Here is a 27,970-nt window from a genome sequence, read left to right as displayed (position 1 = left end):
ATTGAGTAGGACAGCGTGAATATAATAGTACAATACTCCGATGGCCAAACTTAGCACTCTGGAACCAGAGTACGACACCTGCTGCATAATGTAACAAATCTGCTCAATAAAAATACACCAACCAGTTCTTTATACTATAGGAGTGGACTCATTTATCTATTGAAGAAAAAATATATATCTCAAAGAAAAAAAAATAGTCAAACGGTATCTTAAAATAAGAGCAAATAACTTTGTATTTCTTTCCCGCAACATGACTTACATTTTCATTGAACACATTTTGACCAGAAATTTCATGTGAAAGTATCTTGAGAAAAAAATAGCCTCCACAGAAAATGTATTTGTTTTATTTTTTATATAAAGCATTCAAGCTATCAATTAAGTGTTCTTAGGGTAAACAAACTTGAAAATGAACAGGAGAGAATCTTTCTTCCGCAAAACATCTTTTGCAATGTATAGAACATGGCTCTCCAACCCTGTTCCTGGAGCGCTACTGTCCTGTAGAATTTCACTCTAACCCTAATCTAGCACACCTGATTCTCATACTTAGCTGGTTGATGGGGCGGCAGGTAGCTTAGTGGTTAAGAGCGTTGTGCCAGTAACCGAAAGGTCGCTGGTTCTAATCCCCAAGCCGACTAGGTGAAAAATCTGTTGATGTGCCCTTGAGCAAGGCACTTAACCCTAATTGCTCCTGTAAGTCACTCTGGATAAGAGCGTCTGCTAAATGACTAAAATGTAAATGTAGATAAACTGAACCAAGTTAGTTACAACTGGGGTTGAAGTGAAAACCTACAGGAGGGTAGCTCTCTAGGAATAGCGTTGAGACCCCTGGTATAGAACGTCTGCAGCGTGTGAGAAGATAATGCTACGTTGAGAGAACCTTTTATCTAACAGGACCAAAAGAGCAACGGAAAGTAATAAGAGCAGGTCAACAAAAACAAAATCACACCGTCTAGTTCTGAACAAGCAGCAAAGACATTGATATTAGAGACAAGATCAATGTGAGGAGAGTGTGGATGGGTGAGCAGTAGTACTTCAACTGGCCTGTTGTGGCGGTCACAGTAATTAAAGAGATGTCCTTGTACGTCAGGAGATCAAAAACTCAGAGGTTGTATAAAAAGGTATTTTAATGACCTGCTTTGCAGAAGAAAAAATACACACCCCTAACTTTTTAGGGGGGGGCTGAAACAAAACTGACAAATGAGGCAAAACAAAAAAAACAAAACAAAGGAAGATAATTATTTTGTATAAATCTATGGTACAATTGTTCTCGTTAAAATAATAACCTGCACCCCTCCCCCAAGTGGAAAATATAATGCAGATAACTGCCCTACCGAATACCACCCCAGCCCAAAGCGTGGTAGAAATATACACAGGTACATAAATATAAAAATCTGCCTTCTACTGGTTAGCCAATTCATCCAACATGTTTATCATGACATGTTTATCATGTCATACTGCATACACACTACTGAGCGTGGTTGTATATGTCTGTTATATTTCATATTGTGCTTGTAAATGCAAACACGTGTGTTGGGTTTTTTGAATGTTTTCCGTCAAAAGGTGTGCGTTCAAAACGAACAAGCGTGTCTGCTGATCCTAAATTGGGGTGGAATTCTGAAGGGTGGGGGGGTGACAACTGAAAAGGGGGGAGCATGACAGGGAGGGAGCAGAGTGACACTTTACAATAACGGACGGTAGATAGCAGATGGATGAAGAGAGAAAGAAGCTTAATGTGAGTGTGCACACTGTACAATAATGTGCTAATATGTTAAGGGATAATAACAGATAAGAGGCTGAAGGAACGACAGAGACAGAAAGGGATAAAGAGGAGGCGTGGGGTGGGGGGGGATGCATTTGAAATGTTTCCAGATCTTCCACTTCACTTCCTGTTTTTGGGGGAGGGCCAGTTTCCACGGCGCTCGCCGCGTTGGCCCCCTCCGTTTCCGGCTCCACCCCCACCGGGCGGGCCCCGTGGGCCTCTTCCTCCCCCTCCCTCTCTTCCCTCTCTTCCTCCAGCGTTGACCCTCCTGTTCTGTCGCTCCATCCCGGGACGCTGGCTGGAGAAGCTTCTCTTGTTTGCCGCCTGCTCTTTCGCCTTCATCTCTCGCTCTCCAACCACTCCTCCGCCTCCACCTCCTCTTCCGTGTGGGTGATGATGGTGATGGGAGGAATAGGACTTCCCTCCTCCCCCCTCCCTCTCCCGGAACTCGGTGAAGTCACTGCTCTCGGAGGCAGTCTCCCACTCCTCGTTGGCCTGATCTGAGTTCTGGTTGGAGAAGTCGGGGGATTTGGCGCCCCCTGCTGGGTTGTGGTGATGCTGAGAGTGGGCCTGGCCGGAGATGCCCTGGTTGTAGTGATGGTGGTGGTGACTGTTTGCGTTAGCGCTTCCAAGATGGCCGCCAGTACTGTTGTTAGTAGCCGTGGTAACATTGGGGTTAGCGTTGGGGGCACCGCCGGTTGTGGGCGCCGCATTGGGAGCGCCGTCGGTGACATCCTGAACATAATTCTGTCCGGGCGAGGAGGGTCGTCCTCCTCCGATGACCCCGACTCCTCCGTTGATGCGAGCGGCGTTCTCTCGCTCCTTCAGCCGCCGGAAGCGCGGTGGCTTGTCCTGTTGGTGCTGGGAGCGCCCGTGGCGACGGCGTCTCGGGGGGCGCTCAAAGCCATCACGGGGGACGCGAGGGAAGTCACGCCCGTCCGGGCCGGAGAGAGGGAGCGGAAGGGGCCCACTGGAGTTGGTAGTGGGGTTAGCCGTTGACTGCTGGATCCCAACGCCTCCATTCTCCATGGAGCCCTGTGGAGCTGAAGTAGGTGCAGCAGGGATAGACTGCGGAGGGGTTGCTCCTCCCTGATTCTGAGCTCGGCTTCCGTCCGCTGCCTTCTCCTTCTCCCCGCTGGTTCCGCGACCCGTGTCTTTGGGTGCGGCCGACTGCATTGGGGCCTGCTGCTTGCGGACCGAGGCTGAGGACTTGGAGGCCCAGCCGTGAGGGTCGGCCCTGGATCCTGACCTGTGACCTCCAGCCATTCCTCCTCCACCACTTCTATAGATACCTCCTCCCCCGCCGCCTCCCCCCCTGCCCCTCCTGGAGGGCACACCTCTGGGGGTGAACACCCGGGCCTGGGAGCCTCTGGGTGGGGCGGAGCCGCTACCGGTAACGTTATATGTGCCGCTGCCATTCTTGGTGCTTGACTTACGGTCTTCTTTGTCCGACTGGGCTAGGTCGCTGGCGGCACTCTCGCTGCCCGTCTCCGACCCCCTCTGCCTCCTCCTCTTGGGGACCTCCTCGTATTCGGAACCCTCGCTGCGGGTCTCGCTGTGATTACGTGCGCGCCCCGGGTTGGCCTGCGACCCCCCTCGGCCGCGCCTTCCCCCCGATGCCTCGTCGTAGCCTCCGCCGGATCGGTAGTCTCGACTGCTCCTGCTGCTCGCTGCCCTGCCACGGCCAACACTGCCGCCACCGGCCATGCCCGTGTAGGTGCCCCGGTAACCCCGGCCGCGCCCGTAGAACTCGCCACCTCGCCCTCGGCTGACTCTGCTGCCACGGGCAGAGACACCATGGTAGGACGCGCCCCCACCTCTCTCGAAGGAGCGCTCTCTGTCCCGCCTGTTAGAGGGGGGGCCGGAGTACCCTGATGAGGGGGTGGGGTTGACCCCATTTTTGGGCCCCTTGCCCACTCCTCCTCGTTCGTTCACTGCTCGATCCTTCCCTCCATTTCTGGGTTTGGGACCGGTCTGAGCTGGCTCTTCTTTACCAGACACTGCAGAGGAGCTCTGTGGGCCGGAGGATGCTTCCTGCTTGACTGATGAATGGCCTCCATCTTGTCTTTCGTCTTTTCCGAAGCCTCCTCCGCTGGTCTTTTCTCCTCCCTCGCCCTCCCCTCCCTCTCGCTTCAGCACGGGCCTCTTGATAGGCCCCGCCCTCTTGTTGGTGTTGCCGCCTCCCGATTGGCCGCCGGCAGGTTTGTTGTGGTCAGACGCTGTTGGGTGATTGGATGAATCCTCACCTCCGCGGGAGTTTCCACCCACTGCTCTCCTGTTGTGTGAAGAGGGGCCTCCTGCGTTGCTGCTGCCGGGCCGTGGCCCCCACTGGGTCTCAGTCTTGTGTTCCCTCCCCCCTCGCTCCCGTTGGTTGGGCTTGGGGTCACGGTGGTGCTGCTGCTCCTGGCCCTGCCTCTGCTGCTGGGACTGAGGATGGGACTGCTGAGACGTCACAGAGGACTGAGAGTGGCTGTGGCCAGGGCCCATCTTATCCTGCTTCATTTCTCTGCCGCTTCCTGCTTCATTTCTCTGCCCGGTTCCTGTATCGGCCTCGCGCTGAGGTGGGAAGTGATGCAGGACCACCTTTCCACTGCCGTCCTCCCTGGCTGAGGATGAGGAGGAGGAGGATGAGCAGGAGGAGAGGGACGGCTGTTGGAGCGGGGTCGAGGGATCACCCTTCTTCGGGGCTTCGCCTCCTCTCTCGCTGCGGCCATTCTCGGGCTTGTGGAGATGGAGGGGGAAGTGGGAGGGGGCTTGATGTTGTTGATGACCATGATGTTGAGGGTGGTGGGGGTTGTTATTCTCCAGGAGGGAGAGGTCAGTGCGCCCGTTGCGGTCGTATTGGGGGCGGGGGCCCCCCCAGATCTGGCCCTGTTGCTGACCGCCCTTGTGGCCCTGGCCCTCATCCTGGTGGCTGAAGCCTCCATCACTCCCCCTCTGCTGCTGCTGCTGGTGGGGGGCCATGCGGGAGCCCTGGTCGGGGAAGTTGATGTAGTTGCCCCGGCCGCCCATGTAGGACTGGTGGTGGTGACTGCCTCCTCCATGGCCCACCACCTGAGTGCCCACAGGTGCTGGAGTCTGGTTGGAGGAGCCCGAGCCGGGCTGCTGGATGGGGCCTGGCCCTCCCTCTCGCATACCACGGACTGGAGGGGTGTCACTCCTAAAATAAAAACCAGGGATTTAATAAAACACTTATGGAAACCGTATCCTGTACTTACAACACTGACTCAATTAAAATATTTATAATCTAATGTGATGTCAACTAACATATTTTCCTATTCAATCAGTATTGTACGATTTGACAATTAAAGGGATACTTCGGGATTTTGGCAAATGGGGCCTTTTATCTACTTCCCCAGAGTTAAATGATCATGAGTGACATTTGACCCCCTCTGTTTTACCTAGTCCCTTTGCCACTGACATCATCCTCTTCCAGTGCCTGCTTCTGTCTCAGAGGGGAGCTCAGTCCCCTGCCTTCGCTGCCCCCGGGGAACACCTCGGGCCCCCAGGCCAGTTTGGTGTCAATAGGGGGCGTCCCACTGTGGGGGTGTCCCGGGTGCTGCTGCCTGTCGAAGTTGTCCGAACCAGAGCCCCCCGAATCGGAGCGCTCTCGTCCCATCATCCCTGCAACAGAGTCACGTTAGAAAAGTCACATTGAATTATTCAAATTTTGGCTGACAACCTGGTGCTATTTCTTAGAGCATTTAAACTTTACTGCATTGTCATAATCTCTATGGGCTAAATCCTACATTTAAATCTGGTTTGCACAAATCTGCCATTGACCTCAATAGATGTTTTACAATGTGTTGTTTCTTCAAAAAACGGAAGTTCCATGCAAATTCAGATTCAGCTCTATGACAATATGCCTACTCCATGACTGCAAACCTTCAAACCACACTACCATGAGTACCCACCTGCGTGTTGCATGTTGGGAGGGTAGTAGTCCATGGGCCCTGGAGGGCGACCCTGCATGCCCCCCTGCATCATCCGGGGGTCCATGTAGGGCATCATCATCCAGCGCGGGTCAAAGTTCATGGGCAGAGGGCCGCGGCCCATAGAGCCCTGCGGAGTGTACTGCAGGGGCCCTGACTGCTGCTGCTTGGGACCCTGGGTCTGAGGGGTGGCCCCTAGGGAAGGGCCCTGCTGCTGGGGGGCCTGCTGAGGCTGGAGCTGCTGCTGGCTCTGTTGACCTGCTTGGCTGTGCTGCTGCTGCCACTGCTGCTGCTGCTTCATCAGCTGCTCCTGAAAACACCAAGTGGTCGAGATGTTATAATAATAATAATAATAATAATAATAATAATAAGCCATTTATCAGACGCTTTATCGAAAGGCTTACAGTCATGCGTGTAGGGCTGGGAGATATATAGAGTTCATTCGATTAACTAAAATCGATGTTTTAGCGCAAAATTCCAAATGCCTGTATCGCAAGAATCAGTGTTTATGTCCGCTTCTTCTTATGTTGTCTTTTTGGTATCGTCTCCTTCGCTTCTTTTGTGCTGTGTGCAGCTTTCCCACTCAAACACATACACCAAGCCCCCACCCCCTGCCACTCGCAAGATGAAAGATCACTTCTTCCTCTCTGACAAGCGGTTTCAACTCACTATTTGCATTTCGGTTTGGTCTAACAGAATCGGTCATATTCTATGTACACCAAAACACATTGAGAAATGTTACTGTAATAAAGGAAAACTTAACCTTTTGTCTCAACTCCCAAAATTGACAGAGAACAGACCATACTAAAAGTTTTTAATAAAAAAATAAAAAAAGGAAATATCACATACAGTGGGGAAAAAAGGATTTAGTCAGCCACCAATTGTGCAGGTTCTCCCACTTAAAAAGATGAGAGAGGCCTGTAATTTTCATCATAGGTAAACGTCAACTATGACAGACAAAATGAGAAAAAGAAATCCAGAAAATCACATTGTAGGATTTTTAATGAATTTATTTGCAAATTATGGTGGAAAATAAGTATTTGGTCAATAACAAACGTTTCTCAATACTTTGTTATATACCCTTTGTTGGCAATGACACAGGTCAAACGTTTTCTGTAAGTCTTCACAAGGTTTTCACACACTGTTGCTGGTATTTTGGCCCATTCCTCCATGCAGATCTCCTCTAGAGCAGTGATGTTTTGGGGCTGTCGCTGGGCAATACGGACTTTCAACTCCCTCCAAAGATTTTCTATGGGGTTGAGATCTGGAGACTGGCTAGGCCACTCCAGGACCTTGAAATGCTTCATACGAAGCCACTCCTTCGTTGCCCGGCGGTGTGTTTGGGATCATTGTCATGCTGGAAAGACCCAGCCACGTTTCATCTTCAATGCCCTTGCTGATGGAAGGAGGTTTTCACTCAAAATCTCACGATACATGGCCCCATTCATTCTTTCCTTTACACGGATCAGTCGTCCTGGTCCCTTTGCAGAAAAACAGCCCCAAAGCATGATGTTTCCACCCCCATGCTTCACAGTAGGTAGGGTGTTCTTTGGATGCAACTCAGCATTCTTTGTCCTCCAAACACGACGAGTTGAGTTTACACCAAAAAGTTATATTTTGGTTTCATCTGACCATATGACATTCTCCCAATCCTCTTCTGGATCATCCAAATGCACTCTAGCAAACTTCAGACGGGCCTGGACATGTACTGGCTTAAGCAGGGGGACACGTCTTGCACTGCAGGATTTGAGTCCCTGGCGGCGTAGTGTGTTACTGATGGTAGGCTTTGTTACTTTGGTCCCAGCTCTCTGCAGGTCATTCACTAGGTCCCCCCGTGTGGTTCTGGGATTTTTGCTCACCGTTCTTGTGATTATTTTGACCCACGGGGGTGAGATCTTGCGTGGAGCCCCAGATCGAGGGAGATTATAAGTGGTCTTGTATGTCTTCCATTTCCTAATAATTGCTCCCACAGTTGATTTCTTCAAACCAAGCTGCTTACCTATTGCAGATTGTCTTCCCAGCCTGGTGCAGGTCTACAATTTTGTTTCTGGTGTCCTTTGACAGCTCTTTGGTCTTGGCCATAGTGGAGTTTGGAGTGTGACTGTTTGAGGTTGTGGACAGGTGTCTTTTATACTGATAAGTTCAAACAGGTGCCATTAAAACAGGTAACGAGTGGAGGACAGAGGAGCCTCTTAAAGAAGAAGTTACAGGTCTGTGAGAACCAGAAATCTTGCTTGTTTGTAGGTGACCAAATACTTATTTTCCACCATAATTTGCAAATAAATTCATTAATTATCCTACAATGTGATTTTCTGGAATTTCTTTCTCTCAATTTGTCTGTCATAGTTGACGTGTACCTATGATGAAAATTACAGGCCTCTCATCTTTTTAAGTGGGAGAACTTACACAATTGGTGGCTGACTAAATACTTTTTTCCCCCCACTGTATACATAAGTATTCAGACCCTTTGCTATGAGACTCGAAACTGAGCTCAGGTGCATCCTGTTTCCATTGATCATCCTTGAGATGTTTCTACAACTTGGAGTCCACCTGTGGTAAATTAAATTGATTGGACATGATTTGGAAAGGCACACACCTGTCTATATAAAGTCCCACAGTTCACAGTGCATGTCAGAGCAAAAACCAAGCCATGAGGTCGAAGGAAATGTCTGTAGAGCTCAGAGACAGGATTGTGTCGAGGCACAGATCTGGGGAAGGGTCCGAAAAAGAATCTGCAGCATTGAAGGTCCCCAAGAACACAGTGGCCTCCATCATTCTTAAATGGAAGAAGTTTGGAACCACCAAGACTCTTCCTAGAGCTGGCCGCCTGGCCAAACTGAGCAATCGGGGGAGAAGGGCCTTGGTCAGGGAGGTGACCAAGAACCTGATGGTCACTCAGACAGAGTTCCAGAGTTCCTCTGTGGAGATGGGAGAACCTTCCAGAAGGACAACCATCTCTGCAGCACTCCACCAATCAGGCCTTTATGGTAGAGTGGCCAGACGGAAGCCACTCCTCAGTAAAAAGCACGACAACCCGCTTGGAGTTTGCCAAAAGGCACCTAAAGGACTCACCATGAGAAACAAGATTCTCTGCTCTGATGAAACCAAGATTGAACTCTTTGGCCTGAATGCCCAGTGTCACGTCTGGAGGAAACCAGGCACCGCTCATCACCTGGCCAATACCATCCCTACGGTGAAGCATGGTGGTGGCAGACTGTAATCGCTGCCAAAGGTGCTTCAACAAAGTACAGAGTAAAGGGTCTGAATACTTATGTAAATGTCATATTTCAGTTTATCATTTTTTTATACATTTGCACACAACAAATACAACCAGTTTTTGCTTTATCATTATGGGTATTGTGTGTAGATTGATGAGGGCGGGGGGAAACTATTTAATCCATTTTAGAATAAGACTAACGTAACAAAATGTGGAAAAAGTCAAGGGATCTGAATACTTTCCGAATGCACTGTATATTGCTATTCATTATCATTGAAAAGGCGAAACTGGTCCTATATCAGCACTCCTACTCAGACTGAATTCGAATGCAGATTATTTATAGTGTTTGTTGTATTGGATCTGCAGTCATAAAATGGAGCCACAAAAAGGTAGTGGTAAGTTTCTCAAACTTTGGGAAGGTTAAGCCAATCTGCAATGCTGCGTCAAGAACAGAACAACTACTCTGGTCCCACATTGGTTTGTATTTTCTGGGACAGTGAATGGAACGGTTTGCTTGCTTTGTAGAATGGAGCTTCAATTTGGAATGTGAAAGGGACAATATATACCCCAAATACGTTCATTAGACTGGGCTTCATCCCCCCGTGTACAGTGGCTTGCGAATGTATTCACCCCCCTTGGCATTTTTCCTATTTTGTTGCCTTACAACCTGGAATTAAAATGGATTTTTAGGGGCGTTTATCATTTGATTTACACAACATGCCTACCACTTTGAAGATGCAAAATATTTTTTATTGTGAAACAATCAAGAAATAAGACAAAAAAACAGAAAACTTAAGCGTGCATAACTATTCACCCCCCCAAAGTCAATACTTTTAAGAGCCACCTTTTGCAGCAATTACAGCTGCAAGTCTCTTGGGGTAAGTCTCTATAAACTTGGCACATCTAGCCACTGGGAGTTTTGCCCATTCTTCAAGGCAAAACTGCTCCAGCTACTTCAAGTTGGATTGAGGTCTGGGCATTGACTAGGCCATTCGAAGACATTTAAATGTTTCCCCTTAAACCACTCGATTGTTGCTTTAGCAGTAAGCTTAGGGTTATTGTCCTGCTGGAAGATGAACCTCCGTCCCAGTCTCAAATCTCTGGAAGACTGAAACAGCTTTCCCCTCAAGAATTTCCCTGTATTTAGCGCCATCCATCATTCCTTCAATTCTGACCAGTTTCCCAGTCCCTGCCGATGAAAAAAATCCCCACAGCATGATGCTGCCACCACCATGCTTCACTGTGGGGATGGTGTTCTTGGGGGGATGAGAGGTGTTGGGTTTGCTCCAGACATAGCGTTTTCCTTGATGGCCAAAAAGCTCAATTTTAGTCTCATCTGACCAAAGTACCTTCTTCCATATGTTTGGGGAGTCTCCCACATGCCTTTTGGCGAACACCAAACGTGTTTGCTTATTTTCTTCTTTAAGAAATTGCTTTTTTCTGGCCACTCTTCCGTAAAGCCCAGCTCTGTGGAGTGTACGGCTTAAAGTGGTCCTATGGACAGATACTCCAATCTCCGATGTGGAGCTTTGCAGCTCCTTCAGGGTTATCTTTGGTCTCTTTGTTGCCCCTCTGATTAATGCCCTCCTTGCCTGGTCCGTGAGTTTTGGTGGGCGGCCCTCTCTTGGCAGGTTTGTTGTGGTGCCATATTCTTTCCATTTTTTAATAATGGATTTAATGGTGCTCCGTGGGATGTTCAAAGTTTCGGATATTTTTTTCAATAGGTTATTAGACTGACCTGTTGCTGCCTCTGAAAGCGGGGAGGCAGGGACTTCTGGTACTTGGAGTAGCCCTGTCCGGGGGGGGCGCTGGCTTGGCGACCTGCTCCTCCTGCCATGCCCTCTACCTTCATTGGGTCTACCACTCCTCCTCCACGGACGTGAGCACTACCTAGGATCTCCTCCTTCCCCTCCCCAGGCACCAGAACCTCCAGAGGGGGCTGCTGCAGCAGGGGAGTGGGGGGCTGGGGACACATCTGGGTGTCTGGATGGAGGAAAGGGAGAGAATATAGCAATGATATACCACTGATTGTTGAAAGAGGTAAGCAGATGTGAATGAGCACAAGTAACATGAAATCCAAATAAAAATCCATTTAAATTACATGTTGCAATGCAACAAAATAGGACAAATGCCATGGGGGATGAACACTTTTGCAAGGCACTGTATACACACACATTATATATATATATATATATATATATACACACACACACACACACATACACACACACATACATATAAATACATATCCTTTCTTTAAATATATTTCCCTTTATTACTTTCCAACCCCACCACCCCTTCCCTAATTGAGAGTAAACTAGTGAACAACAACGCTTAGGCCTCTACTTCCAGCTTATACATACTATATACATTTTATGGACACAGTAAATTTTACAATAATTCAATTTTGTTTGTTTTTACTCCTGAACTTCCTCTACCCTCAACCTCTCCAATCATTTTCATGATGTCCATCCGGTTTGCTTCTATATGCCATATCTTTCTAACTGTGCTCTTTCACAAAAGCTCTCAACCTATAACCTATATACTTATTATGGACACAGTATGCTTTACATTTGTTATCTTGTTGTTATTAGTTGTTGTTAGTTGTTTAGTCCCATCCGTCAACTCCATTCAACACCACCCATCTATCTCTTAACACCTGCCATATATATTTCAACTGTACTGTGATGTTTTACAAAAGTTCTGAACCCTTCTATTCTCATTGTTTCTACAGATTGTAAATTGAAAATAAACATTTTTGCTAAAAGTATTATATTATTGATCAGTTGCATATGACTTTTCAGATCACCCAGTAGTGCCATCTGCAGGGTTAGCTCCAGGTAAATATTGCAATCCTTTAGCCATTCCTGGACCTGTGTCCAAAAACAAGCTACAAATGGACAGTACCAAAACAAATTATCTAATGATTCTGTCTCTTCGCAGCAAAATCTGCAGAGCTGGGAAGATTGTATCCCCCATATAAATAACATTCTATTGGTAGCAAGAATTTTGTATAATAATTTAAATTGAAAAATTATATGTTTTGAATACGGCGTCGTTTTGCAGATCAGTTCATAAACACTATGGTACGTCAAAAACCTCTCCCAAACTATTTTGCAATCTATATGGGACGGCTGTCAATCCTTTGGTGCTTAAATGAAACTGGTATACTTTTTTATTTATCACAATTTTCTTTAACCAATTATGTTCTTTAATGCAGGGCCGACAGACAAGTTCCTTACTTTCTCCCCCTTCCCTCTTCCATTTTTGGGGTAATGCTGCAATTATTTGGTTGTAATTTCGGGTAGAGCAGACATTTCCATATGTTTTTGTTAGCTGCATGTGCAACATAACTGCACCAGTCCTACCTATGATATAATTTTTTTTTTTTTTTTTATGTTTAAAAATGTTTGTTTTTTTATATCAATTTGTATATTTGAGTTTAACCACAATATTTGTTGCATTATTTGTTCTGTCGTTTCTGGAGGATTAAATTGAAATTGCAGCTTTCTTGTGCTGCTATATTTATTGCGGAACTCTTAAAATTAAGCATATTAATCTGCTTTACAACCGGTGAAGCCGGCAGTGCGAGTTTCAAGGGGAAGCAAATTTACCATAAAAATGCACCTTTATAATAAAGCATTCCATGCATCTGTAGACTGATTTAAGATAGCCTACTATTCGTAATGTGATGAGTAGATTGGATAGTCACAATTTAGGCTAATAATAAAACTCAATCACTGTTCGCAAAAAATACGTTCAATGCATGGCTGAGCGCGTGTAGCGTAGAGTAGGCCTAGGCTAAATCAGATTTCTTTCTTTGCACTGAAAAATTGTGGCCTTTTATAAACACATTTCATGCTATTCTACTACACTTTATATGAATGGAGACATTAGCATAATCTTTTTTTAACACGACAAATTACAGGGTAGCTTACTCTGCTGACACTTACAAACAGATCAATAAAAACGACATTGTCCATAGGCTGGTCCCAATAAGACAGGCTATACTGTTGTTCTCTCAATTAAGTTGATAATTTTGAAAACTAAAAGACAAATTAGAGTCTTCATTGTCTTCTCTTTACATCAATAATAATAATTTGTTTTCCCGCGATTCTATTTTGAAACATTGCGATATGCCTGGCTGGGCCTCTACTTTTCGATGACAGTCGCAACTCAACAATCATGTATTTGGCATTTGCCGCGCTGCCTTTCCTTCTGACTATAGGCAATGCGATTTAAAACAATGCACAACTTATTTTTTTAAAGACACTAATGATCCTCTATTGCCAAATCATTAGTAGCCTATTCTGAATGATTTTATTTATTTCTGTCAGTGGTGTAAAGTGCTTAAGTAAAAATACTGTAAAGTACTACTTAAGTAGTTTTTTGGGGTATCTTTATTTATATTTTTGACAACTTTTACTTCACTACAATCCTAAACAAAAGAATGTACTTTTTATCCCACACATTTTCCCTGACACCCAAAAGTATTCGTTACATTTTGAATGCTTTTAGCATGACAGGAAAATGGTCCATTCACGCACTTATCAAGAGAACATCCCTGGTCATCCCTACTGCCTCTGATCTGGCGGACTTACTAAACACACATGCTTTGTTTGTAAATTATGTCTGAGTGTTGGAGTGTGCCCCTGGTTATCGGTAAATAAATTAAAAAACAAGACAATGATGCCGTCTGGTTTGCTTAATATCATGAATTTGAAATTATTTATACTTTTAATTTTGATACTTAAGTATATTTAGTGAATGAGAGACTGATGAAGTGTGTGCAGCCTGCGCAAGAAACAGAGCAGAGCTCATGCCTTTCATGAGATTCTTTTCAAATCATCATTAGTGCAGCCTTAGAATGTATTAAAAATCTAAACATATAGCTTAATGTTTGAATCACAACTAAAGTTGCATAAATAACTCTAAATTAAGCATATAGGAGGACCTTTTTCTTTGTTAACCACTCAACACAGAATAGCCGCATGTGCGCACTTCTTCGGAAATCGTTTGGAGAAAATATCCTTTCTATTTTATTCAGCTATGTTCAATTGTATTCTTCTTACTGTAAAATAATGCCACGGGAATTATACGAAAATCTTGTCTGGTAAATGAACTAGTGTAGCCCACAGCCATATGGCATAGCCAGATCAGGGCCTAACATAAGGACGACTCAGAATATGCTATTCTGTTCTTCTGAAATAGGCTACAGTTTCTTTAGATCTGCCTAAAATAAATAATGGATTTATTGTGATGGTGTAGGCCAGGGGTGTCAAACGTCCGGCCCGCGGGCCGGATCAGGCCCGCAAACGGGTTTAATCCGGCACGCGAGATGATTTTGAAAAAAATAATAAATAAATAAATATTAATAATTTTGTAAAGTATAAAAATGCGCTGCACTTTTTCAATAAAATAAACTGCTGTTCCAATTGCGTCCACTAGATGGCGCAATAGCAATTGTGTTAAGCGAGCAAACTGTTTATACCGGGGCAGAGCAAGTAGGTCAAGCACGTGCAGCCAATGAGCTACTTTGTTTTGCCCGCGATATTTATTACGGCTTCTACTTTTAACATTATGTGCTTTGGCACCCTCATTGCCCCAATATGTCTCTGTCAAAAAAGAGAAAAGTGGACGCAGAGTGTTCCAAGAAAAATGGTCATCCTATTTTTTCACGGAATTGAATGGGAAAGCTGTATGTTTGGTGTGTTCAGAGCATGTTGCAGTGCTGAAAGAATATAACCTTCGTCGCCACTATGTGAGTCTTCATGCCGACAAATATGACAACTTTCAAGGACAGCGGAGATGAGAGAAGGTGAATGAACTGTTGGCGGGTCTGAAGAAACAGCAGTCTGTGTTTACTCACAGCCGAGACATCAGTGACGCTGCAGTGAAAGCTAGCTACCTCATTGCTAATGAAATCGCAGTGGCTTCAAAACCATTTAGTGAGGGTGAATTTGTAAAAACATGCATGATGAAGGCAGCGGAGATTGTGTGCCCTGAAAAGCGGCAGGCTTTGGCAAATATCAGCCTGACAAGAAACACAGTTGCAGACAGGATTTCCGATCTTTCAGTGGATTTGGACAGCCAGTTGAAGCAAAAAAGTAAAGTCATTTATTGCGTTTTCGGTTGCAATTGATGAAAGCACGGACATTACAGATGTTGCACAACTGGCCATTTTCATCCGCGGAGTTGATGACACATTGACCGTCACCGAGGAGTTCGTGGAGTTGGTGCCGATGACAGATACAACGACAGCAGCTGATATTTTTACCGCACTCGTCGGGCGCGCTGGACAGGGTCGGAGTGGACTGGTCCCGCGCTGTCAGCCTGGCTACAGATGGTGCGCCCTCAATGATCGGGAAAAAAAGCAGGCGTTGTGACAAAGTTCAGAGAGAAAGTGCAATCTGCAAATGGAGGACGTGATTTTTGACTTTTCACTGTATTTTGCACCAGGAGGCTTTGTGTTGCAAGTCATTAAAGATGGATAACGTCATGAAGGTGGTCATCCAAACTGTTAATTTCATCCGATCCAGAAGCCTGAATCACCGTCAGTTTGACAGCCTTCTCAGAGAAAGACCACATCTATGGCCTGCCATACCACACTGAGGTAAGATGGTTAAGCCGAGGTGCTGTGCTAAGGCGTTTCTTTGATTTACGAGAAGAAATTGAACAGTTCATGGAAGAAAAGGGCAAACCAGTGTTAGAATTTCATTCCGCAGAATGGATGCAGGACCTTGCATTTATGGTGGATGTTACAGAGCACCTGAATAACTTGAACAAACAGCTGCAAGGGCGCAACAAAGTTGTCACGCAGTATTATGACAGCATACGTTCTTTCAAGTTGAAGCTGTCATTGTGGGAGACGCAACTTGCCGGTGGTGATGCAGCTCACTTCCCCTGTCTGAAAAATGTGTGCGCGACCCAACATGTGGCAGACATGAAGCAGTTCAAAGATAAAATAACGGGACTGTTACGGGAGTTTGAGCAACGCTTTCAGATTTATGTTTATATGTTTTTATGTTGATGTGCTATTGTTTTTAATTGATTTTATTTGTATATTTAACCTATTCTTGACTCTGTGGTTCTTGCACTTGTTTGGGGAACAGGATTTCATTATTTTTATCTACATTTCTGCCTGAGAAATGACACCCTGATATAGTTCTGTGATCTGTGATATATTTCTGTGAATCACTGAGGCATTGTGTGTTTGTCCTCAGAACTTTCAAATAACTTGGTGTTTTATGATTAATAGTGATGTTGTGCTTTTGGACACTGTCCTCAGGCTCCAGCTTTATGTTTATATGTTTTTATGTTGATGTGCTATTGTTTTTAATTGATTTTATTTTATTTGTATATTTAACCTATTCTTGACTCTGTGGTTCTTGTACTTGTTTGGGGAACAGGATTTCATTATTTTTATCTACATTTCTGCCTGAGAAATGACACCCTGATATAGTTCTGTGATCTGTGAAACAGTTCTGTTAATCACTGAGGCATTGTGTGTTTGTGTGTTCTTTTTCTTTAGAATTTTCAAATAAACTTGACGTGTTTTATGATTAATAGTGATGTTGTGCTTGTACTATTTTGGACACACTGTCCTCAGGCTCCAGCTTTATGTTGTATGTTGATCGTATTAAAACAAAGAAAACAATCTGAAGTTGTTGTTTTTAAATTATATATACCATGATTTTTCCGGTCCGGCCCACTTGGGAATAGATTTTCCTCCATGTGGCCCCTGAGCTAAAATGAGTTTGACACCCCTGGTTATATTAGGCTATATTAAATTGATTTATTAGACTTTAAAATGTAGATGTTCCAAAGGTCCGCATCATTGGCTTGTAGGCTATGCATGGAAGCCAGGAGATGCTAAACATGTTTAAGTTAATCAATGGTCAATTACCGTGAGACAGGCAGTTATTTGCATGACAATCACCGGCTGACAAAATGTAATGACCGCCACAGCCACAGTCAAAACTCACCAGTATTGGAGTCATAGCTGCTGTTGCTATTGGCCCTCTGTCTGTCGGTGTGACTGGGACCTGGCACTAGGTCCCTGGTCACAGCCTGGGCAGCCAGGGGGGGCTCGTCATGGTCCACGCAGGGGGACGGGGGCTGGCTGATGTTGGGGGAGGAGGCCGAGGCCGATAGGGAAGGGCTGGGGCTTCCGGCTGTGGCGGAGCTGCCGTCCAGACTGGGGGGCTTGGAGCCTCCGCTGCTCCCACCACCACCACCCTGCTGCTGGGCCTTCTCATCCAGCCTTTTCAGCTTCTCAGCACAGGCCGCGCGCCGCTCTTCCTCCATCCTTCGCTCCTCCTCCTCGCGGCGCCGGCGGGCGCGTTCAACGGCGGCCGAGATCTCCGAGGAGGACTGCTTCCTGCGCTGTCGCCACGTCTCATCCTCGTCTTCGCCCGGGGGCGGGGCTAGCAGGCCGGCTGTCTGCGGCGGAGGGGTGGGGCCTCCGGGGACGGGGGAAGTAGCCTGCTGCTGTTGGAGCTGCGGGGAGGGAGTGGGCTTCCCGGGGGCCAGGGAGGCAGAGACAGTTCCGGGGGCTACCACCGGGCCGGACTGATTAGGGGAGTTGCGGTCCTGGGTGAGGAGAAACTGGAATGAGGACACATACGACCACAATCTTGGCTGCAATATGAAAAAGAAACTTTCCTGGGATGGTATGAATAACTCAAATAAATAATAACTGAACCGCAAAAAAGTGTGTGAAAATGCTATGCGGCTATACACTGAGTATACAAAACATTAGGAACACCTTCCTAATATTGAGTTGCCCTCAGAACACTCAATTCGTCAGGGCATGGACTTTACAAGGTATCGAAAGCCTTTTCGCAGGGACGCTGGCCCATGTTGACTCCGAAGCTTGTGTCAAGTTGGCTGGATGTCCTTTGGGTGGTGGACCACATTCTTGATAAAAACAGGAAACTGTTGAGCGTGAAAAACCCAGCAGCGTTGCAGTTCTTGACACAAACCGGTGCGCCTGGCACCTACTACCATACACTGTTCAAAGGCACTTAAATATTTTGTCTTGCCCATTCACCCTCTGAATGGCACACAAATACACAATGGTCTCAAGGCTTAAAAATCCTTCTTTAACCTGTCTCCTCCCCTTCATCTACACCGATTGAAGTGGATTTAACAAGTGACATCAATAAAGGATCATAGCTTTCACCTGGATTCACCCGTCAGTCTATGTCATGGAAAGAGCAGGTGTTCTTAACGTTACGTATACTCTGTGTATATACGAGGCCCTCTCTCTCCCCAGGTAGGCAGATACCTGTCGGTAGTAGGAGTAAGGCCCCTGTCCCTGGTGGAGGAGAGGCCCTGGTGGGGGGGAGGGCTGCTCCCAGTGGCCACCCAGTCCAGGCCTACGCCCCTGTAGTGTACAGGCAGCCACAGGTTAAAATTAGCCAGACGCATCTAGTTAGCCATTACGCTAATATCGATGTCCTCAAAGCAATCCTGCTATTTACTATAAAATGGTCACTGTTCACTTGCATATTATCCCTGAGCTGCCTCTGAACGTCTACTAGACTAGCCCTTGCCGAGGGTCGTACCTGGTACGTGGCGGGGCCGCTGTTGCACCCCTCCTCGGCCCATCCTGGCTTGCAGGAGGGGGGTGGGGGGCCGTCGTGGTCGGCATTGGAAGGAGGGGTGCGGCTGGTGTCCCTGTCCCCTCCGCTGTCAGAGGCTCGGGAGCGCTGGGCCACGTGAAGGGGACCTTCTTGAGACCTCTGTATCTCCCTGGGGAAGGAAATGAGACTACGCGTGTCACGTCAAAAGCAATCCCACATGCAACAACTCATTTCATGAATTTGTTATTTTCTGGCTCTGTCATTTATTAATTCAGAAACCATTTATGTGGGTGTATCGGTCTAGATGGGACAAAGGAGGATTGCTAGCAGAGAACAGTACAAAAAGTTTGAAACGGTCAAACTGATTTTCCACACCATGTCGTTCTGTTATGCTGGGCAGCTACTGTGGGACATACCGTGGGCCGTTCTTGCTCTCGCTTCTTTCACTCCTCTCGGGTCTCTCGTTCCTCTCCTCATCCCCCTCTTCTTCTCCTTCATCGTCGCTGAACTTCAACTTGGCTGAGTAGTCGATCTCCTCATGTGCCCCTGTTTGACAGACCCAACGGTTCAGAGTAGAAGCACAATAGAACGCATTTGTACCGCTGACATCCTCAACCATTTTTAGGGGGTAAATCAGCTTTAATATTGCAGCTAGATTGTGGCTTTTATCAATGTAATTGTCTGCATCATTTTCAATCCCCCATATATACATATTTTTATGTATTTATTATTATATATTTATTATTTTCCCCTAACACGACCACCCCTCCCCTAATTGGAGTAAACTAATGGACAACAATACTCCTGCTACTACTATATACATTTTATGACAGTATATTTTACATTAGTCATTTTTTTTGTCTCACCCTTCAGCTACCCTCAAACCCTCCCATCTATCTCAGAAAACCATCTAGTTTTGATTTCTAATGACATTTTACATTTTAGTCATTTAGCAGACGCTCTTATCCAGAGCGACTTACAGTTAGTGAGTGCATACATTTTCATACTGGCTCCCCGTGGGAACGAACCCACAACCCTGGCGTTGCAAGCACCATGCTCTACCAACTGAGCTACAGGGGACATATATTTTTCAACTGTGTTGTTTCACAAAAGTTCTGAACCTTTCTATTCTCATAGCTTATACAGATTGTAAATTAAATAATTTTTTTTGCTAAGAGTATAATTATATTATTGATCGATTGACTATTACTTTTCAAATCCCCCAGCAGTGCTATTTGCAGAGTTAGCTCAAGGTACATGTTGCAATTCCTGAACCTGTGACCAAAAACAAGCTACATAAGGGCAGTACCAAAACAAGTGATCTAATGATTCCATCTCTTCGCAGCAAAATCTGCAGAGCTGGGATGGTAGTATCCCCCATATAACACTCTATTGGTTTAATTTTGTATAATAATTTATACAAAAAAAATTCCTACTTACAAAGCATGTAGAGGTGTGTACATTAGATCATAGGTACACTTCAACTGTGAGAGACTGAATCTAAAACAAAAATCCAGAAAATCACATTGTATGATTTTTAAGTAATTAATTTGCATTTTATTGCATGACATAAGTATTTGATCACCTACCAACCAGTAAGAATTCCGGCTCTCACAGACCTGTTAGTTTTTCTTTAAGAAGCCCTCCTGTTCTCCACTCATTACCTGTATTAACTGCACCTGTTTGAACTCGTTACCTGTATAAAAGACACCTGTCCACACAATCATACAGACTCCAACCTCTCCACAATAACCAAGACCAGAGAGCTGTGTAAGGACATCAGGGATAAAATTGAAGACCTGGACAAGGCTGGGATGGGCTACAGGACAATAGGCAAGCAGCTTGGTGAGAAGGCAACAACTGTTGGCGCAATTATTAGAAAATGGAAGAAGTTCAAGATGACGGTCAATCACCCTCGGTCTGGGGCTCCATGCAAGAGCTCACCTCGTGGGGCATCAGTGATCATGAGGAAGGTGAGTATCAGCCCAGAACTACACAGCAGGACCTGGTCAATGACCTGAACAGAGCTGGGACCACAGTCTCAAAGAAAACCATTAGTAACACACTACGCCGTCATGGATTAAAATCCTGCAGCGCAAGCAAGGTCCCCCTGCTCAAGCCAGAGCATGTCCAGACCCGTCTGAAGTTTGCCAATGACCATCTGGATGATCCAGAGGAGGAATGGGAGAAGGTCATGTGGTTTGATGAGACAAAAATATAGCTTTTTGGTCTAAACTCCACTCGCCGTGTTTGGAGGAAGAAGAAGGATGAGTACAACCCCAAGAACACCATCCCAACCGTGAAGCATGGAGGTGGAAACATCATTCTTTGGGGATGCTTTTCTGCAAAGGGGACAGGACGACTGCACCGTATTGAGGGGAGGATGGATGGGGCCATGTATCGCGAGATCTTGGCCAACAACCTCCTTCCCTCAGTAAGAGCATTGAAGATGAGTCGTGGCTGGGTCTTCCAGCATGACAACAACCCGAAACACACAGCCAGGGCAACTAAGGAGTGGCTCCGTAAGAAGCATCTCAAGGTCCTGGAGTGGCCTAGCCAGTCTCCAGACCTGAACCCAATAGAAAATCTTTGGATGGAGCTGAAAGTCCGTATTGCCCAGCGACAGCCCCGAAACCTGAAGGATCCGGAGAAGGTCTGTATGGAGGAGTGGGCCAAAATCCCTGCTGCAGTGTGTGCAAACCTGGTCAAGACCTAAAGGAAACGTATGATCTCTGTAATTGCAAACAAAGGTTTCTGTACCAAATATTAAGTTCTGCTTTTCTGATGTATCAAATACTTATGTCATGCAATAAAATGCAAATGCATTACTTAAAAATCATAGAATGTGATTTTCTGGATTTTTTTTTTAGATTCCGTCTCTCACAGTTGAAGTGTACCTATGATAAAAATTACAGACCTCTACATGCTTTGTAAGTAGGAAAACCTGCAAAATCGTCAGTGTATCAAATACTTGTTCCCCCCACTGTATTTCCATATATTTTTGTTAACTGCATGTGTGACATAGGACTGGTGGAGTTATTTATGATATCACTTACAAATACCATTTTTAAACATATTTTCCATATTATCAATTAGTATATTTGAGTTTAACCATAATATTTGTTGTAATTTTTGTTCTGTCTTTTCTGGTGGATTAAACTGAAATTGCAACCAGCTTTCTATGCTTGTTTTAAAAATAGCTATATTTAGGAGATTTTCAAATAACCGAAAGTGAGAGGTTGTATTCTGAATAAAGGGAAAAAGGCCATTCTTGAACACGGGGTGAGCCATTCTTACTAATCTGCTAGAGAATTAGTTCGGATTTAAGTATAGATTTTGTATGACTGAAGCCTTTAGTGCAGGGTTCCCCAACTGGTGGCCCGCGGGTGGTTTTATTTGGCCCCCTACGTTTTCTGTGTGTTCGTATACAAATGTAAGGTTTTAAATAATTCTGTTTTAGTCAAACATATCTGTTTGGGCTAATTATGTTCTGGCCACCCCCCGACCATCCGCTCAAGAAAAAATCGTCCTGTGGCTGAATCTAGTTGATGATCACTGCTTTAGTGAGAAGTCCACCAATGCTTTAATATTTAATAATTTCTGCCCTCTGAATTCTTATTCATTATATAAATAGGCACGTTTAATTTTATCTGGCTTGCCGTTCCAAATAAAGTGGAATATTTTTTGCTCATATAATTTAAAATGGGCAGGGCCATAAGTACACTGAACAAAAATATAAACGCAACATGTAAAGTGTTGGTCCCATGTTTCATGGGCTGAAATAAAAGATCCCAGACATTTTCCATACACACAAAAAGCTTATTTCTCTCAAATGTTGTGCCCAAATGTATTTACATCCCTGTTAGTGATCATTTCGCCTTGCCAAGATAATCTATCCCCCTGACAGGTGTGCCATATCAAAAAGCTGATTAAATAGCATGATCATTAAACAGGTGCACCTTGTGCTGGGGACAATAAAAGGCCACTCTAAAATGAGCATTTGTCACTCAACACAATCACACAGATGTCTCAAGTTTTGAGGGAGCATGCAATTGGCATACTGACTGCAGGAATGTCCACAAGAGTTGTTGCCAGATAATTTAATGTTAATTTCTCTACCATAAGCCACCTCCAACGTTGTTTTAGAGAATTTGGCAGTACATTGAAATGGCCTCATAACCGCAGACCACGTGTATGGCGTTGTGTGAGCGGTTTGCTGATGTCAACATTGTGAACAGAGTGCCGCATGGTGCCGGTGGGATTATGGTATGGGCAGGCATAAACTACGGACAACGAACACAATTGCAATTTAATCGATGGCAATTTGAATGCACAGAGATACCGTGACGAGATCCTGAGGCCCATTGTCGTGCCAATAATCCGCCACCATCACCTCATGTTTCAGCATGACAATGCATGGCACCATGGCTCAAGGATCTGTACACAATTCCAGTTCTTCCATGGCCTTCATACTCACCAAACATGTCACCCATTGAGCATGTTTGGGATGCTCTGGATCGACGTGTATGACAGCATGTTCCAGTTCCCGCTAATATCCAGCAACTTCGCACAGCCATTAAAGAAGAGTGGGACAACATTCCACAGGCCACAATCAACAGCCTGATCAACTCTATGCAAAGGAGATGTGTCACACTGCATGAGGCAAATGGTGGTCACACCAGATACTGGACAGGTTTTCTGATCCACATCCCTACTTTTTTTTTTTTTTTTTTTTTTTTAGGTATCTGTGACAAACAGATATGTAATCCCAGTCATGTGAAATCCATAGATTAGGGCCTAATTAATTTATTGCAATTGACAGATTTTCTTATATGAACTGTAAGTAAGTACGATCTTTGAAATTGTTGCATGTTGTGTTTAGATTTTTGTTCAGTATAAACAGGTAAACTGGGATATGACCAAAGAGTTAATCAGGGTCATTTTTTCACAAATAGACAGGTATTGTCCTTTCCATCTTGCCAACTTTCTATTAAAATGTATTGTAGTGAGATCATTACTTCCTTTCGGGATATGAATACAGAGTATTTCAACCTCACCATCAGATCATTTTATTGAATGAGAGTGGAATAATAACCCTTGGGGCTGGCTTCCTTGTGGGGGGGGGGGGGTGAAGTTGGCGTCATGCTTTTCTTTTGCCAAACAGAAAAATATTTAATGCTTTGAGATTATGGTGGAGCAATAAAAATCTGTGGCACCATGTGTAATTTACAAACATATCATTAACATAACGCTTTCATAAAGTGCATTATTTCAGGCTATCCTGTCATAATTTTCCCATCTTGTTTAAGGAACGTTCTCATATCAATTTAACAGTGTACCCACACTGTGCAGGTCTCTATTCTTCATGTGATGATTTTTAAACTTGCCACTGCTCTCTGAGCAGTATAATCAATAATTATAGGTGTTCATGAGTCCTGACGTCTCCTCTCTCTTTTCTCACCTGCCCAGCCCTCGTCTCCGTCCTGGTGGTCCAGTTCGTCTAGCTCCTTCAGGTCATCCTGCTTCAGAATGGAAGGTCGCTTCACCATCTCTCCTCCCCCGCCACGTGGAACTCCCTGGGGACGCCCGCGACTGTCCTGACCCTGCTGGCGAAACCTGGGAGGGGCCTCACCAGGCGGAGGGTACCCGTAGGGCCCCTGGGGGCCGTAGGGAGGCGGGAAGGGCAGGTAGGGAGGGTACATCTGAGAGACAGACAGATTTAGCGATTCTGCTTAAGAGAGATACACAAAAGCAGTGGTGCAAAAAAAGCAGAGATTGACAGTAGACTGCTGCTACACTGGTGGATAACAGGCTGAGAGCCCATCTGTGTACAAGTAACAGTGTGATGTTCTAACACTGTTTCTGACACCTTAATATACTATAGGAAACTTCGCTAACGAGATATCCACAGAACCACCTATTTAAAATGACAGGATTGTCAAGACTTTATGCCAAAACCAACAGAGTAAAAAAAAAAAAAAAAACAGGATGGAAAAACATAACTTTTTTTACTCGGTACATTAAACGTTATACGACAAAGTGCTTTTAATGTGCACTACGTCATCACACACAGCTTTATATTCACAACAAGCCAGTTTGATGGAAACACCGCTGCCGGTAAATTGTGCATATATTTTGTGTGAATATTAAGAATAGGCGTTCTCGCTTGAAAATCTTTTACAAATGGATGAAAACCTAGCTATTGATATAATACAGTGCCTTGAAAAGTATGTATACCCTTGAATTATTCCATATTTTGTTGTCTTCTAGCCTTAATTTTCCCTCTCATCCATCTACACACAATACCCCATAATGACAGTGAAAACATGTTTGTAGAAATGTTGGCAAATGTATTGAAAATGAAATAAAGTATTCATACCACTGAGTCATAACATGTTAGAATCACCTTTAGGAGCGATTACAGCTGTGAGTAAGTCTCTACGTGCTTTGCACACCTGGATTGTGCAATATTTGCACATTATTCATTACAAAATCCTTCATGCTCGGTCAAGTTGGTCATTGCTAGACAGCCATTTTCAAGTCTTGCCATATATTTCATGTCCATTTAAGTCAAAACGGTAACTAGGCCACTCAGGAACATTTAATGTCGTCTTGGTAAGCAACTCCAGTGTATATCTGGCCTTGTGTTTTAGGTTATTGTCCTGATGAAAGGTTACTTTTTCTCCCAGTGTCTGTTGGAAAGCAGACAATCAGGTTTTCTAGGATTTTGCCTTTGTATAGCTCTATTCAGTTTCATTTTATCCTACAAAAAACTCCTTTGCCGATGTCAAGCATACCTATAACATGATGCAGCCACCACCATGCTTGAAAATATGAAGAGCGATATTTAGTGATGTGTTGTATCCAAGACATAAAGTTAATTTCTTTGCCACATGTTTTGCATTTTTACTTTAGGATGCATATTTAGAAATATATTCATTATGTACAGGCTTCCTTTTCACTCTGTCATTTAGATCATTATTGTGGAGTAACGACAATGTTGTTGAGCCATCCTCAGTTTTCTCCTATCACAGCTATTAAACTATGTAACTGTTTTAAAGTCACCATTGGCCTCATGGTGAAATCCCTGAGCGGTTTCCTTCCTCTCCAGCAACTGAGTTAGGAAGGACACCTGTATCTTTGTAGTGGCTAGGTGTATTGATACACCATCCAAAGTGTAATTAATAACTTCACCATGCTCAAAGGGATATTCAATGTCTGCTTTTTTATTTTCATCTACCAATAGGTGCCCTTCTTTGCGAGGCATTGGAAAACCTCCTGGTCTTTGTGGTTGAATCTGTGTTTGAAATTCACTGCTCGACTGAGGGAACTTACAGATAATTAGTACAGAGATGAGCTAGTCATTACAAAATCATGTTAAAACACTATTATAGCACACAGAGTGAATCCCATGCGTTCTTATTATGTGACTTGTAAAGCAAAAGTTTACTCCTGAAAACATTATTCCATGTTGACATTATGGGGTATTGTGTGTAGGCCCGTAACACAAAATCTCAATTTAATCCATTTTAAATTCAAGCCGTAATAACAAAATGTGGAAAAAGTAAAGGGGTGTGAATTAGGGGTGTAACGATCCATCTACTACATCGATGTATCGATTTATATTCCTATGATCCAACTACATCGATCTGTGCTCGGCGAGTTGGCCTTTTGGACAACATATATCAATCTAACATCGTTTTAAAATGTAATACATCGATTGTATCGATACTAGGAAATAACCCATTGGATTTAAGCACGTCAGACTTTATATGGATGTTTTTTCTTAGCACTTTTAATGATAAAGGCTTTAAACATTACTCGATTCAGTCTGCCTATCCGTGACGTCATCGCCCCGCGCCAGCAGCAGCGCAAAGGCGCAAAGACAACAAAACATAGCATGGCGGACGACAGAGGAGAAGCCGACGAGCGAGAAATTATCAAGCCACCATTGCGGTCCTTACAAGAAACAGGAATCTAGGAAACTTCACCTGCACTGTCCAGTATCCAGGTATTTATTTCAGTCACACTGGTTGAATTTTTGGCTAAAAGGTTACTGAATCGATTTCAAGTCACTGAATCGTTTCGGATCGTATCGTTCTAAATGAACCAATATCGTCCTTGAATCGTATTGACAACCACGAATCGTGATACAAATCGAATCGTTGTTAAAACGAATCGTTACACCCCTAGTGTGAATACTTTCTGAAAGCTACAGATACAGCTTTTGTGAGCACACATGCAGAGATTACACCAGGAGTAGACTTCGAACCTAGTGGTCCTCTGTAGCTCAGCTGGTAGAGCAAGGCGCTTGTAACGCCAAGGTAGTGGGTTCGATCCCCGGGACCACCCATACACAAAAAAAATGTATGCGCACATGACTAAGTCGCTTTGGATAAAAGCGTCTGCTAAATGGCATATTATTATTATTATTATACTTACAAATGGAGGCATGATCCCTCTGTACTGTGGGAAGCCAGGGCCCACGGGGGGCTGGGGCAGCACGGGGCTGCCGGCGGGGGGGTTCCTAGGCGGCCCATGGGACTGTGGGTTCTGCTGCTGCTGGAGAGGGGGGCCTGCCTGGCCACCAACGGCCGCCCCCTCCATGACCAGCGCCCCGCCCGGGCCACCCTCTGCGACCCCCTCCCCGGTGGGCGCCAGCGCACGGCCCCCACCGTCCCGCCAGCTCGTCATGTCTGGGGAGAGAGGGAAAACAAGGAAAATAAGTAAGAAATGGTTAGGAATAGAAACCACCTATACCAGCGTTTGTATTCAGGAAGAAAAACTGGACATGCAAAGAAATCATGCCATAGCCGATGTCCTAGTTATAGAAATCTTCCCAAAAATTCATTTTTTTTCTTCAGTTAGAGGAATCTTAGAATCAGGAGTGAATAAGCAGGGAGAGAGAGGTAATTCTCCAACCGGCAATCCTCCAACTGGGATTTCTGGAAAATGTGGGAATTTTAGGACAGGTACCGGAATTTTGAACCGTAGTTTTGACTAATAGTCATCAAAAATAAAAGAGGCACTGACCACTGCTTCTCCTGTTCTTTTGGTAGCCCTCTTCACTCTATGTGTGGTCTACAATAACCTACACTGCTCAAAAAAATAAAGGGAACACTTAAACAACACATCCTAGATCTGAATGAATGAAATAATCTTATTAAATACTTTTTTCTTTACATAGTTGAATGTGCTGACAACAAAATTACACAAAAATTATCAATGGAAATCAAATTTATCAACCCATGGAGGTCTGGATTTGGAGTCACCCTCAAAATTAAAGTGGAAAACCACACTACAGGCTGATCCAACTTTCACGTAATGTCCTTAAAACAAGTCAAAATGAGGCTCAGTAGTATGTGTGGCCTCCACGTGCCTGTATGACCTCCCTACAACGCCTGGGCATGCTCCTGATGAGGTGGCGGATGGTCTCCTGAGGGATCTCCTCCCAGACCTGGACTAAAGCATCCGC

General features: G+C 44.8%; 1 protein-coding gene across 3 annotated transcripts in view; it reads right to left on the bottom strand.

Annotated features, from left to right (window-relative positions):
* Positions 1-1,104: 1,104 nt before the first annotated feature.
* LOC121586355 (protein PRRC2A-like) overlaps positions 1,105-27,970 on the bottom strand; it is a 41,321-nt gene continuing 14,455 nt past the window's right edge. For 2 of the 3 annotated variants that reach the window (XM_041902974.2, XM_045226320.1), the window contains exons 7-16: positions 26,938-27,191; positions 23,957-24,197; positions 18,912-19,041; positions 18,478-18,664; positions 18,198-18,296; positions 16,894-17,500; positions 10,647-10,891; positions 5,674-6,001; positions 5,161-5,383; positions 1,105-4,919 (exon numbers count right to left, since the gene is read on the bottom strand). In XM_041902974.2, the coding sequence (XP_041758908.2) occupies positions 1,880-4,919; positions 5,161-5,383; positions 5,674-6,001; positions 10,647-10,891; positions 16,894-17,500; positions 18,198-18,296; positions 18,478-18,664; positions 18,912-19,041; positions 23,957-24,197; positions 26,938-27,191 (5,354 nt within the window). In that variant the 3' untranslated portion in view covers positions 1,105-1,879. The remainder of the gene's footprint in view (positions 4,920-5,160; positions 5,384-5,673; positions 6,002-10,646; positions 10,892-16,893; positions 17,501-18,197; positions 18,297-18,477; positions 18,665-18,911; positions 19,042-23,956; positions 24,198-26,937; positions 27,192-27,970) is intronic. The other variant, XM_045226321.1, reaches the window with a different exon arrangement.

This window comes from Coregonus clupeaformis, chromosome 17, assembly GCF_020615455.1.
Source record: "Coregonus clupeaformis isolate EN_2021a chromosome 17, ASM2061545v1, whole genome shotgun sequence".
Classification (NCBI taxonomy): Eukaryota; Metazoa; Chordata; class Actinopteri; order Salmoniformes; family Salmonidae; genus Coregonus; species Coregonus clupeaformis.
The sequence above is the reverse complement of the archived record's forward strand: the minus strand, read 5'-3'. Positions and strand labels throughout refer to the sequence as shown.